The 14,049-nt window shown below is 43.3% G+C and overlaps 1 protein-coding gene across 1 annotated transcript in view; it reads left to right on the plus strand.

Annotated features, from left to right (window-relative positions):
- LOC124017459 (beta-citrylglutamate synthase B-like) overlaps positions 1–13,523 on the plus strand; it is a 36,867-nt gene extending 23,344 nt beyond the window's left edge. The window contains exons 4-5 of the mRNA XM_046332660.1: positions 7,877–8,080; positions 11,199–13,523. Of these exons, the coding sequence (XP_046188616.1) occupies positions 7,877–8,080; positions 11,199–11,710 (716 nt within the window). The 3' untranslated portion in view covers positions 11,711–13,523. The remainder of the gene's footprint in view (positions 1–7,876; positions 8,081–11,198) is intronic.
- Positions 13,524–14,049: the final 526 nt, after the last annotated feature.

Genomic DNA, 14,049 nt, shown 5'->3' on the forward strand with positions numbered 1-14,049 from the left:
CATCGATTACACAACCCTAATCTCGGGAGTTGATAGGCTTGAAGTCATAAACAGTGCAATGCTTGAAGCACAACGAAGAGCTTCTGGCAAAACGCACAAAAGTGCTGTTTGAATGAATGCTAACGAGCCTGCTGGTTCCTACCATCGCTCAGTCAGACTGCTCTATCAAATCATAGACTTAATTATAACATAATAACACACAGAAATACGAGCCTTAGGTCATTAATATGGTCGAATCCGGAAACAAGACGTTTATTCTTTCAGTGAAATACGGAACCGTTCCGTATTTTATCTAATGGGTGGCATCCATAAGTCTAAATATTCCTGTTACATTGCACAACCTTCAATGTTATGTCATAATTACGTAAAATTCTGGCAAATTAGGTGGCCCAAACTGTTGCATATACCCTGCGTGCAATGAACGCAAGAGAAGTGACAATTTCACCTGGTTAATATTGCCTGCTAACTTGGTTTTCTTTTAGCTAAATATGCAGGTTTAAAAATGTGTATTGATTTTAAAGAAAGGCATTGATGTTTATGGTTAGGTACACATTGGAGCAAGGACAGTCCTTTTTCGCGAATACGCACCGCATATATATTATATGCAATGCAGGACACGCTAGATATAGTAGTAATATTATCAACCATCTGTAGTTAACTAGTGATTATGATTTATTGATTGTTTTTTTTATAAGACAAGTTTAACGCTAGCTAGCAACTTACCTTGACTTACTGCATTCACGTAACAGGCAGGCTCCTCGTGGAGTGAAATGAGAGGCAGGTGGTTAGAGCTTTGGACTAGTTAACTGGAAGGTTGCAAGATTGAATCCCCGAGCTGACAGAGTAAAAATATGTTGTTCTGCCCCTGAACAATGCAGGTAACCCACTGTTCCTAGGCCGTCATTGAAAATAATAATGTGTTCTTAACTGACTTGCCTAGTTAAATAAAGTTTTTTTATTTTTATAAAATCGGCCAAATCGGTGTCCAAAAATACCGATTTCCGATTGTTAGGAAAACTTTAAATCGGCCAAATTAATCGGCCATTCCGATTAATCGGTCGACCTCTAGTATGTACGGCCGGATCAAATCGGATAGACAGGTAGGAGCAAGCCCATGTAATGCTTTGTAGGTTATCAGTAAAACCTTGAAACCAGCCCTAGCCTTTACAGGAAGCCAGTGTAGAGTGGCTAGCACTGGAGTAATATGATCACATTTTTGGGTTCTAGTCAAGATTCTAGCAGCCGTGTTTAGCACTAACTGAAGTTTATTTACTGCTTTATCCGGGTAGCCGGAAAGTAGAGCATTGCAGTAGTCTAATCTAGAAGTGACAGCATGGATTAGCTTTTCTGCATCATGGAAAAAAGCTGGCATTGAAATAGTCTTGATACATTTGAAGTCGGAAGTTTACATATACCTGAGCCAAATACATTTGAACTCAGTTTTTCACAGTTCCTGACATTTAATCCTAGTATAAATTCCCTGTTTTAAGTCAGTTAGGATCACCACTTTATTTTAAGAATGTGAAATGTCAGAATAATAGTAGGGAGAATTATTTATTTCAGCTTGTATTTCTTTCATTACATTCCCAGGGGGTCAAACGTTTACATACACTCAATTAGTGTTTGGCAGCATTGCCTTTAAATTGTTTAACTTGGGCCAAACGTTTTGGGTATCCTTCCACAAGCTTCCCACAATAAGTTGGGTGAATTATTGCCCATTCCTCCTGACAGAGCTGGTGTAACGGAGTCAGGTTTATAGGCCTCTTGCTCGCTTATGCTTTTTCAGTTCTGCCCACATATTCTCTATAGGATTGAGGTCAGGGCTTTGTGATGGCCACTCCAATACCTTGACTTTGTTGTCCTTAAGCCATTTTGCCACAACTTTGGAAGTATGATTGGGGTCATTGTCCATTTGGAAGATCCATTTGCGACCAAGCTTTAACTTCCTGACTGATGTCTAGAGATGTCGCTTTAATATATCCACATAATTTTCCTCCCTCATGAAGCCATCTATTTTGTGAAGTGCACCAGTCCCACCCGCACAACATTATGCTGCCATCCCTGTGCTTCATGGTGTTCTCCGGGATGGTGTTCTCTTGCAAGCCTCCCCCTTTTTCCTCCAAACATAATGATGGTCATTATGGCCAAACAGTTCTATTTTTGTTTCATCAGACCAGAGGACATTTCTCCAAAGCACCCCCACAACATGATGCTGCCACCCCCATGCTTCACGGTTGGGATGGTGTTCTTCGGCTTGCAAGCTTCCCCCTTTTTCCTCCAAACATAACGATGGTCATTAAGGCCAAACAGTTCCATTTTTGTTTCATCAGACCAGAGGACATTTCTCCAAAAAGCACAATCTTTGTCCCCACGTGCAGTTGCAAAGCGTAGTCTCGCTTTTTTATTGTGGTTTTGGAGCAGTGGCTTCCTCCTTGCTTTGCGGCCTTTCAGGTTATGTCGATATAGGACTCGTTTTACTGTGGATATAGATGCTTTTGTACCTTTTTCCTCCAGCAAGGTCCTTTGCTGTTGTTCTGGGATTGATTTGCACTTTTCGCACCAAAGTACGTTCATCTCTAGGAGACAGAACGCGTCTCCTTCCTGAGCGTTAGGACTTCTGTGTGGTCCCATGGTGTTTATACTTGTGTACTATTGTTTGTACAGATGAACATGGTACCTTCAGGCTTTTGGAACCAGACATGTGGAGGTCTACAATTTTTTTCCTGAAGTCTTGGCTGATTTCTTTTGATTTTCCCATGATGTCAAGCAAACTGAGTTTGAAGGTAGGCCTTGAAATACATCCACAGGTACACCTCCAATTTACTCAAATGATGTAAATTAGCCTTTCAGAAGCTTAAAGTCATGACATCATTTTCTGGAATTTTCCAAGTTGTTTAACAAACGATCGTTTTGGCAAGTCGGTTAGGATATCTACTTTGTGCATGACAGGTAATTCTTCCAACAATTGTTTATAGACAAGATTATTTCACTTATGCATTTAAACTGTGCATTTAAACAGCTTGGAAAATTCCAGAAAATTGTGTCATGGCTTTAGAAGCTTCTGATAGGCTAATTGACATCATTTGAGTTAATTGGAGGTCTCCCTGAGGTCTACCTGACTTGACTTCCACAAGTCTGGTTCATCCTTGGGAGTAATTTCCAAACTCCTGAAGGTACCACGTTCATCCGTACAAACACCACAGGATCACGCAGCCATCATACCGCTCAGGAAAGGGACTCGTTCTGTCTCTTAGAGATGAACGTACTTTGGTGCGAAAAGTGAGGACAAAGTCCACTCTAATTAAAATGGGCCCTGGCATATTTGTAAGCCAATGCGAGAGACATTCTGCTCTCTCCCGACCATGGCTTCTCAGTCAGTGTCCCGAGTGTTGAGGTGAGAGGTGTCAACATTCACACTATCACTGTCATCTTCAGAAGAGTACTGAATGTTATGCTGTAGAGTATAACATAGAGGACTATAGTCAGGTGAAGGAATTATGACTTTTCCATGACAAAAAAACATGAAATATCTGTTTTCACATGTTGAGCTTAAATTTAGAGTTCACATGTGAGAATGTTACTTTAATCACAGTCCTTCTTAAATAGTGCGGGCGCGCCCCCCTGGGAGGGCTCGGAGCGATGCCAGGGGGGGCGGGGCGCGTGTGACCCCGGGGAACATGCTTTTTTTGCACCGAACAAGAACACACAGCACAGAGCAGGAGATATGACGTGCAGATAAACCCTTGAGAGACACCAAAGAAAATATTTAACAGGGATGAAAAGAAAGGCGGAGAGAGACAAAGATAATGAGACAAACATAAGTCTCCCGAAAGCTAAGATGAGGAAATGTAGAGCTTGGCTTCACTGTGACTACGGTGGGAGACGAGGAAAGACCGGTATGTTTACTATGTTTAAAAATGTTGACAGCGGACAGCATGAAGCCAAATAAATGAAGGCGTCACTGAAAGACCTTACACCCCAATCACGCTGATAAGCCGCTTGAGTTTTTTCAGCGAAAACGTGCAGAATATTGACAACAATCGTCCTGCTTTGTGAATGCTACTTCAGTAAACCAGCGAGCACTGTTAGCATCATAAGGTGGCGTACCAAATTGCTCAGTGCAGAAAAAACCCACTCTATAGCAGAGGAGCTGATACTGACTGCAGCATTAGACATGGTCTCTGTCATGCTGGATGACGCAAGTGCTGCAAAAATAAAAACTATCCCTCTGTCCAATGACACTGTCGCCAGACGTATAAATGACATTGCTAACGATCTTAAAGAACAGGTGGTAGATAACCTCAAAGGCAAACATTTTACAGTTCGATGAAGCAACTGACAGCAACAAAGACTGTTTGTTTCTCGCTTATGTACGCTTTGACATGACAAACTCCCTGTGTGAGGATCTACTTTTTTGTAATTATGTCAGAGACAGAGCCACAGCTGAAGAGCTATTCAAAATGCTGGACTGCTTCCTGACTGAGAATGGGCTAAAGTGGGAGAACTGCATTGGTGTTTGCAGTGATGGTGCACAGACCATGGCAGGGATGAGAAAAGGACTTTGGGCACTCATCAAGAAGGCCTCACCTAATGCTGAGTGGACACACTGTGTTATACACAGAGAGGCACTGGCATCAAGGCACCTTTCCTCTGAATTAAGTGAGGTTATGACTGACATTGTAGGTGTAGTCAATTTTATGAAGACCAGACCACTAAAAACAAGAGTCTTCTCTGCTATCTGTGAGGAGATGGGAGCTGAACATCAAGCTGTGCTGTTTCACAGTGAAGCAAGGTCTTGTCCTGAGTTTTTGAGCTCAGAGAGCAGATAAGAATGTTTTAGGAGCAGGAGCACAAGTATGACCTCGCAGAAAAATGTAGTGATGAGAACTTCCTGGCAAAACTGGCCTACCCGAGTGACATATTTGGAAAGCTAAATGAACTAAATCTACAGCTTCAAGGGAAAGATAAACACCTCCCTCAGGTCACAGACAAGATCAGCTCTTTCACTCGAAAGCTTGCAATGTGGGGCAGGTGACTTGATGAAGGAAATACTGACTCATTCGAGATCCTGCATGAATTTGTTGACACTACTGACTATGATTAAGGAGCATATTTCATCACTGATGGGATTCTTTAAAAAGTACTTCCCTGAAAGCAGTTCCCAATATGACTGGGTGAGAGATCCTTTCAATGCACCAGCTCCAACTGGTTTCAGCTCTGCAGAGGAGGACCAGTTCCCAATATGACTGGGTGAGAGATCCTTTCAATGCATCAGCTCCAACTGGTTTCAGCTCTGCAGAGGAGGACCAGTTCCCAATATGACTGGGTGAGAGATCCTTTCAATGCATCAGCTCCAACTGGTTTCAGCTCTGCAGAGGAGGACCAGCTCCCAATATGACTGGGTGAGAGATCCTTTCAATGTACCAGCTCCAACTGGTTTCAGCTCTGCAGAGGAGTACCAGTTCCCAATATGACTGGGTGAGAGATCCTTTCAATGTACCAGCTTCAACTGGTTTCAGCTCTGCAGAGGAGTACCAGTTCCCAATATGTCTGGGTGAGAGATACTTTCAATGCACCAGCTCCAACTGGTTTCAGCTCTGCAGAGGAGTACCAGTTCCCAATATGACTGGGTGAGAGATCCTTTCAATGCACCAGCTCCAACTGGTTTCAGCTCTGCAGAGGAGTACCAGTTCCCAATATGACTGGGTGAGAGATCCTTTCAATGCACCAGCTCCAACTGGTTTCAGCTCTGCAGAGGAGGACCAGTTCCCAATATGACTGGGTGAGAGATCCTTTCAATGCATCAGCTCCAACTGGTTTCAGCTCTGCAGAGGAGGACCAGTTCCCAATATGACTGGGTGAGAGATCCTTTCAATGCACCAGCTCCAACTGGTTTCAGCTCTGCAGAGGAGGACCAGTTCCCAATATGACTGGGTGAGAGATCCTTTCAATGCACCAGCTCCAACTGGTTTCAGCTCTGCAGAGGAGGACCAGTTCATTGATATGACGTCTGACTCCACATTGAGACTGAGGTTCGCATCACAGACACTGAGTGAATTCTGGCTGAGTGAGAGGCAGTATCCACTCTTAGGGCAGAGGGCCATGGGCATTCTTCTTATCTTTGTGAGACTGGCTTCTCTGCTGTTGCTGCACTGAAGACCAAGTACAGGTCCCAGCTAAACATTGAGCAGGAGCTGAGAGTTGCAGTATCATGCTTCAAACCCCGCTTCGAAAAGCTGTGCTCTGCAAAACGTGCTCATTTGTAGCCATTAATCCTGACTTGCTCATTTTGATCTAAAAAAAAATCAGCACAAATTGTTTTATTCATTTTTGTTTTATAGGTCAAAGTGTTTCATATATTGTGAATGTTGCTGATCAATTTGATTTTTTAAAATTATTTATTGATTATATTTTTCAGTATCAAATGGTCAAAAAATGTTTACAGTTTAAATAAGGATTTTTTTTATTTTTAAATTTCAGGCAAATTGATGCACTTTAAGTCTTTTCTGTTACAGACTAAAAAACAATTGTTAATAAAGTTATTATTTGTTGTAAGTTGATCTATATTTCTTTATTTTATTGTTTTCTTTAATGTTAATAAGGATACAATGTTATGCAGAGGTGTACTTGTAACAATTTTATAGACAAATTATACTATTTACAGTCGTGGCGGAGAGTTGGGGGGCGCGAAATGTTTACTTCTTCCTATGCGGGGCGTAACAGAAAATAATTGAGAAGCACTGCTTTAATATCATGCAAAACTTCTGAAGTCGAGAACAAAACAATATAATATTGAAAGCAAAACAAACTCAAAACAAAATAATGCACAGATTGTGTTTTTATGCAGAGCAAATCAATTGTAAATGTATACAACAAAATCAGTGATAAAAATAAACGATAACGCAATTAAATAAAACACCTCCCTCTTTATGAAGACCAGACCACTAAAAACAAGAGTCTTCTCTGCTATCTGTGAGGAGATGGGAGCTGAACATCAAGCTGTGCTGTTTCACAGTGAAGCAAGGTGGCTGTCATGAGGAAAAGTCTTGTCCTGAGTTTTTGAGCTCAGAGAGCAGATAAGAATGTTTTAGGAGCAGGAGCAATCCTGCAATTTTCCTTGTCTTTGGTTAAGTGGGAAGTTTTGTCACTGTAACGCTCAATGAGTGAATGGGTGTGGAGTCAGGCGCAGAGAGCAGAGGATGCGGGAAAAACACGCTTAAATGTCCAAAAAAATCACAGGAACAAAATAGTATACCCAACACAGGCATAACTACAAAACAAAATTGTACCCTATCGTGAAAATACTAGGACAGCGAGAGACCCAACAAAACACTCTAACACATACAGAATGAACAAGCCCGCACAAACAGAAGCGGGCTAAATGAACTTAAATAACCTCACCCTAACAACCAAACAAGGAACAGGTGAAACCAATTAGACAAAACCAAACGAACACAGAACAAAGGATCGGTGGCAGCTAGTAGACCGACGACGACGACCGCCGAGCGCCACCCGAACAAGAAGGGGAGCCACGTTCGGTAATATTCGTGACAGGCACATTCATTCCAGCAACATAGCACCTTACATCCCACTGCTGCTTTGCCTCTGATGGAAGATGTAGCTGGAAGTGGTAAAAAATCATCATGTGAAAAGAAAAAATAACATTCACGAGGGAAAAACAACGTGAAAAATATACATGTGAATTTTTTTATTGTTCACGTGATTTTCCTCATTCTGCTTTTCTCATTCACACATCCACGAACCATCAATAGCCAAAGTTTATTTTTATTTTTAAAGCGTCTTCTTCATGTAATGAAAAATTATATATAAATGAAATCATTCTCTCTTGCACCCCTTCACTCTGTCTCACCCACAGGAAAGGCGGTGTTCCTGGCCAGGGACAAGCACCACCTGGCCGACCTGAGCCACCTGATTCGCCACGACGCTCCCTATCTCTTCCAGGAGTACGTGAAGGAGTCTCACGGCCGCGACGTCCGGGTGGTGCTGGTGGGCGGCCGCGTCATTGGCTCCATGCTGCGCTGCTCCACCGATGGACGCATGCAAAGCAACTGCTCCCTGGGTGAGTGATGCTGGAAAGAGGAGATGAAGATATTTGGTCACTCTTGGAGGACAATAGGATTGAATTTTTTTTGTTAAATGTACACGATTTGGCTTGTAGCCTTTGTCAGGGTTTTACAGACAGAAAATTAAAGGAGGCTTAAGTAAAAACCCCACTGGTGGGTCCTCTGCAAAGTTTGTCTCCAGTGGTTAGGTCTATCAAATAAAACCAAAGTTTATTTGTCATGTGCGCCGAATACAACAGGTGTAAACCTTACAGCGAAATGCTTACTTATAGGCTCTAACCAATGGTGTGAAAAAAAGGGTATGTGTGTGTGTGAAGGTAAGTAAAGAAATAAAACAACAGTTAAAAGACATTTGAAAAAATAGTAGCAAGGCTATATACAGACACCTGTTAGTCAGGCTTATTGAGGTAGTATGTACATGTAGGTATCGTTAAAGTGACTGTGCATATATGATGAACAGAGAGTAGCAAAAGCGTAAAAAGAGGGGTTGGAGGGGGGGGGTACACAATGCAAATAGTCTGGGTAACCATTTGGTTACATGTTCAGGAGTCTTATGGCTTGGGGGAAAAAAACTGTTGAGAAGCCTTTTTGTCCTAAACTTGGCACTCCGGTACCGCTTGCCATGCGTTAGTAGAGAGAACAGTCTATGACTGGGGTGGCTGGGGTCTTTGACAATGTCCAGGGCCTTCCTCTGACACCGCCTGGTGTAGAGGTCCTGGATGGCAGGCAGCTTTGCCCCAGTGATGTACTGGGCCGTACTCACTACCCTCTGAAGTGCCTTGCAGTCGGGCTCGGTGCTCCTTTTCCTGTCATCTCCTTAGTCTTGGTTACGTTGAGGGATAGGTTGTTATTCTGGCACCACCCGGCCAGGTCTCTGATAGGCTTTCTCATCGTTCTCGGTGATCAGGCTGTTGTGTTGTCAGCAAACTTAATGATGGTGTTGGAGTCGTGCCTGGCCATGCAGTCGTGGGTGAACAGGGAGTACAGGAGGGGACTGAGCACGCACCCCTGGGGAGCTCCAGAGTTAAGGATCAGCGTGGCAGATGTGTTGCTACCTACCCTGGGGGCGGCCTGTCAGGAAGTCCAGGATCCAGTTGCAGAGGGAGGTGTTTATTCCCAGGATCCTTAGCTTGGTGATGAGCTTTGAGTGTACTATGGTGTTGAACGCTGAGCTGTCGTCAATTAACAGCATTCTCACATAGGTGTTCCTTTTGTCCATGTGGGAAAGGGCAGTGTGGAGTGCAATAGAGATTGCATCATCTGTGGATCTGTTTGGGCTGTATGCAAATTGGAGTGGGTCTAGGGTTTCTGGGATAATGGTGTTGATGTGAGCCATTACCAGCCGTTCAAAGCACTTCATGGCTACAGACGTAAGTGCTACGGGTCTGTAGTCATTTAGGCAGGTTGCCTTTGTGTTCTTGGGCACAGGGACTATGGTGGTCTGCTTGATGCATGTTGGTATTACAGACTCAATCGGGGACATGTTGAAAATGTCAGTGAAGACACCTGCCAGTTGGTCAGCACATGCCCGGAGCACACGTCCTGGTAATCCGTCTGGCCACGCAGCTTTAGAGGTGATTTAGCTCGTCTGGTAGGCTTGTGTCACTGGGCAGCTCGCGGCTTTGCTTCCCTTTGTAGTCTGTAATAGTTTGCAAGCCCTGTCACATCCGACGAGTGTCGGAGCCGGTGTAGTATGATTCAATCTGTATGTAGCCCTGTATTGACACTTTGCCTGTTTTATGGTTCTTCACAAGGCATAGTGGGATTTCTTGTAAGCTTCCGGGTTGGTGTCCCGCACCTTGAAAGCGGCAGCTCTACCCTTTAGCTCAGTGCAAATGTTGCCTGTAATCCATGGCTTCTGGTTGGGTTATGTACATACAGTCACTGTGGGGACGACGTCCTCAATGCACTTATTGATAAAGCCAGTGACTGACGTGGTGTATTCCTCAATGTCATCGGAAGAATCCCGGAACATGTTCCAGTCTGTAATAGCAAAGCATTCTTGTAGTTTAGCATCTGCTTCATCTGACCATTTTTTATAGACCGAGTCACTGGTGCTTCCTGCTTTAATTTTAGCTTGTAAGCAGGAATCAGGAGGATAGAGTTGTGGTCGGATTTATCAAATGGAGGGCGAGGGAGAGCTTTGACGCATCTCTGTGTGTGGAGTACAGGTGACATTTAACATGTTGATAGAGATTTGGTAGAACTGATTTAAGTTTCCATGCATTAAAGTCTCCGGCTACTTGGAGCGCCGCCTCTGGGTGAGTGGTTTCCTGTTTGCTTATTTCCTTATACAGCTGACTAAGTGCAGTCTTAGTGCCAGTATATGTCTGTGGTGGTAAATAAACAGCCACGAAAAGTATAGCTGAGAACTATCTAGGCAAGTAGTGTGGCCTGCAGTTTATCACAATATACTCAACTATAGACTGGTTATTGCCAATGAGAACCAAGGTCAGGGCCAAATCAGTTTTTTAACATACTGATGTTACTTTCAGTGAATGAGATCATTTCTTAAGAAACATATGGAACTGACCCTGAACATGCTATTTCATGTATGTTAGGAAACCACACCAGAACACAGGGGACAGTGAGAGGAGCATTGCACTTGAATTTGGCCAAAGAAGGACAATATAGTTGTCTTGAATGTGACTTTGCTTTTGATGACAGACATGATTATGCTTGTCATAACGTCTTCAGTTTTAGGTTAGCAAACACACTCATGTCTTGTGACATTTTGGGGTCATCAGCCTTCAATTGTTCCACAGTTACATGACAAGTGTCACATTGTGTTTTATAACAAAATGTTGTTTGTCTTACGCAAGCATAGATTCTCGGTTGCTCTGGCTTACTTACATAATATATGATTTATTTGTTTGTCCATCCTATTTATATCTATTGTTCTAAAATAAATACAAATAATTCCACATTTCACAATACATTAAGAAATAGTTGCCCTGGGAGTTGGTCACTTTTCTCTGTCCGGTCATTCCTTGCCATAGAGGCCGCAGAGAATGTGAATGTAAGGCACACAGTGAACAGTCCACAGATCGCAGTTACAGGCGTGTCTGTGGTACTGACATACCGGTCTTTCCATTGTGCCCTCCTCTCCCGCAGGTGGCGTGGGGATGATGTGCCCGCTGAGTGAGCAGGGTAAGCAGCTGGCGGTGCAGGTGTCCAACATCCTTGGCATGGACGTGTGCGGCATTGACCTGCTGCAGCTCAACGACGGCTCGTTCGTGGTGTGCGAGGCCAACGCCAATGTGGGCTTCATTGCCTTCGATCAGGCGTGCGGCATGGACGTGGCGGGCATCGTGGCTGACTACGCCCTCTCACTGCTGCCTAGCCACCTGACACGCAAGATGTCGCTGCTCTCGGTGGTGTCCAGTGCCAGCGAGACTAGCAGCGAGCCTGAGGTGTGCCCGGCGCCCAGCAACGTACTGCCCGAGGCCGTGTGCAACATGAGCGTGGGGTCCACTTCTAGTGAGAGCGACCCCGAGCTGGCCGATACCACTCCGCAGCCCACGATCCGCCAAGTTGGCCCCAGTCCGGTCCTGCCCAACCTCCCTGACCCGGCCTACAACTTCAACACCCTCCTCGCCAACGAGATCAAACTATTGACTGAGTGAGCTGAATACAGCCACGGCACACATGCACACACAGACACACTTACAAACACACACCTGAACACATGGTGATGGACATTCCTGTTACAGAGCACACACACAAACTCCTATACACGTTATACAAGCAGGATGTTACATGCAAAAGCATGAGCTGAACAAACAAAATTGAAATGAAAAATGCCATGACCACAGAAACTGACATTACGAACACGCCTTCTCTTACTAACTCCCCCCATAAACACATAGAGATCTGAGGCTGCTCCCCTGACTCTACTGCTCTTCTCCCCAACTGCGAACAACCCAGTTTTACAACCGCAGGTGGTGGCAGAAGTGGGATCCAGAAGGTTAGATGAATTACTGAATCTTTTTGTTTTCAATTGCATTGTGAGTGTGAGTTGAGTAAGAGCGTTTTTTGGGGAGAACCCTAAAGAGCATTGCATACATCAGCACATAGTCAACCGAAGTTTTATTTGTTTGCACCAAAGAAAACAAGTGATGGACAACAATACAGATAGAAACACATTTAAAACAACTGTTTGCAGGTGTGGTTGGAAGCCCAAGGGCTTATATGAAAATCACGGCAGTCTGTCACCCAATTAAACTGAACACACACTACAAAACTGTATTTTGGAGAATGAGAATGAGGCGTGGTCGTCGTTATAGATCAACCACTGAGGAAGTAGCCAGGCTTGATTTACTGGTGGTGAAATGAAGTGTTTTTCAAGTGGTTTTCTCCATAACTGGGTGAGGGGTACATACAGAGGACTAGATAGACTGTCCACCTGCTCCATGTAGCAGAGGACAGACCTGGTTCACCGTCACAGGGGCTATTAAGTGCAGATTGGGGTCAATTCCATTTTCTACCTCAGTTAAATCTGGAAATGGGATGATTGAAATTGACAACAACAAAAAAAATCACTGTCACATTTCATTCGTATTAAATTCACGAATTGTCTGTAATCAAAATAGGACTTGCCACCCAATGCTGACAAGGAGCCCCTAAACACGGGATCATTAGAAGAACAAAACTGACCTAGCACCATTGCCAAGAGGCACCTTGTATAGTAACAACACTACACGATACCCTCTCAAGAGATTCCATCTAGAAATGCATAAGCATAGGTCAAGCGCAATTGACCCTGAAACTCTAAATCGAGCGCTACTGTCACTTGGTTTTCAAGTGAATGTTTTTAGCGGCTTTTTTAAAATTCGGATTTTACAAGAACAATAGTCAAACGGCGACTATCTCTTCATCCAAAATAAAGCACTTTAAAATAAACCGATGAATTGCGTGGTGGGACTACATACCCGGGAGCAGGTTGACGTTTATTGTCATGAGGGTTGTCCTGGAGGCAGAACTGAGTTATTTCCCCTTAGATAGGCTAGCTGCAAAGTCAAATTTGTCGATATTGTAAAAATTCATGAAAAGTAAAATGTGCTTTTTGGTCTCAATTTAGGATTAGAGATGGTATGATTTTGTGGCTGTGCTAGCTAGTAACCATTCTGCAGAGCTGCCTCCAGAAAAATATTCATGACGAAAAACGCTAACGTGATACTTTGGAGGCAAGTTCAATCCGTCTAGAAACAGTGCGGAAGCTGTCACTACACCTACAAGAAAAATATACCTCAATACAGAAAACGTCTCACTGCCATAGAATAAACTACTTTGAGTCATACATATCAGCCAGCATCCTTGACTTTACAAGATGTCCCTCCCTTGATACATAGGGCGTAGATATACTGTAGTCAAGTACATTTTTTGTAAATAATCATTTTAGAAGTGTTCATGCTTACTAGTCTCTGGCTGATATGAAAACCATAAGGGCTGAAATAACTGCTAACTTTCTCAACTTAAACATTTTGGTAAACTTGTGTAGAAAAGATTGGTTTGTACAGAACTGCAATGTCAGAAATAAATGTTTTACAAAAAACACGAGTGCTAACGTTTCTGTGGATTTGGCTAAATGTGTTTAATCAGCCCAATGGTTTGGCCAGGTGATGAATTACTGTTTATTCAACTCAAGTGAGGTCATCTTCATAAACCTGTTGTACAAATAAAATGCAAAACAAAACTTACTTTTTTTTACAGTGTGTTTGATAGAATGTTACTTTTTTTATTCCTCAAAAGGAAAACTTCTCCAGGGATATCTGTTGGTTACTCGCGGTAAATCTACCACTCAGCCTTCAAAAAAGACCTATCCTCTAGGTATTAACTTTGGGGCATCCATCATCAACCAAAAAGCATTCGCTGTAATCATCCAAAGCACAAGCCACTCTACTTGGTGCCACTTAGTGACTAGCTACAGCATAGTGTTGTTATATAAAAGGCTTCGATGTCAAAC

The sequence above is a fragment of the Oncorhynchus gorbuscha genome, unplaced genomic scaffold (assembly GCF_021184085.1).
Source record: "Oncorhynchus gorbuscha isolate QuinsamMale2020 ecotype Even-year unplaced genomic scaffold, OgorEven_v1.0 Un_scaffold_21:::fragment_4:::debris, whole genome shotgun sequence".
NCBI lineage: Eukaryota > Metazoa > Chordata > Actinopteri > Salmoniformes > Salmonidae > Oncorhynchus > Oncorhynchus gorbuscha.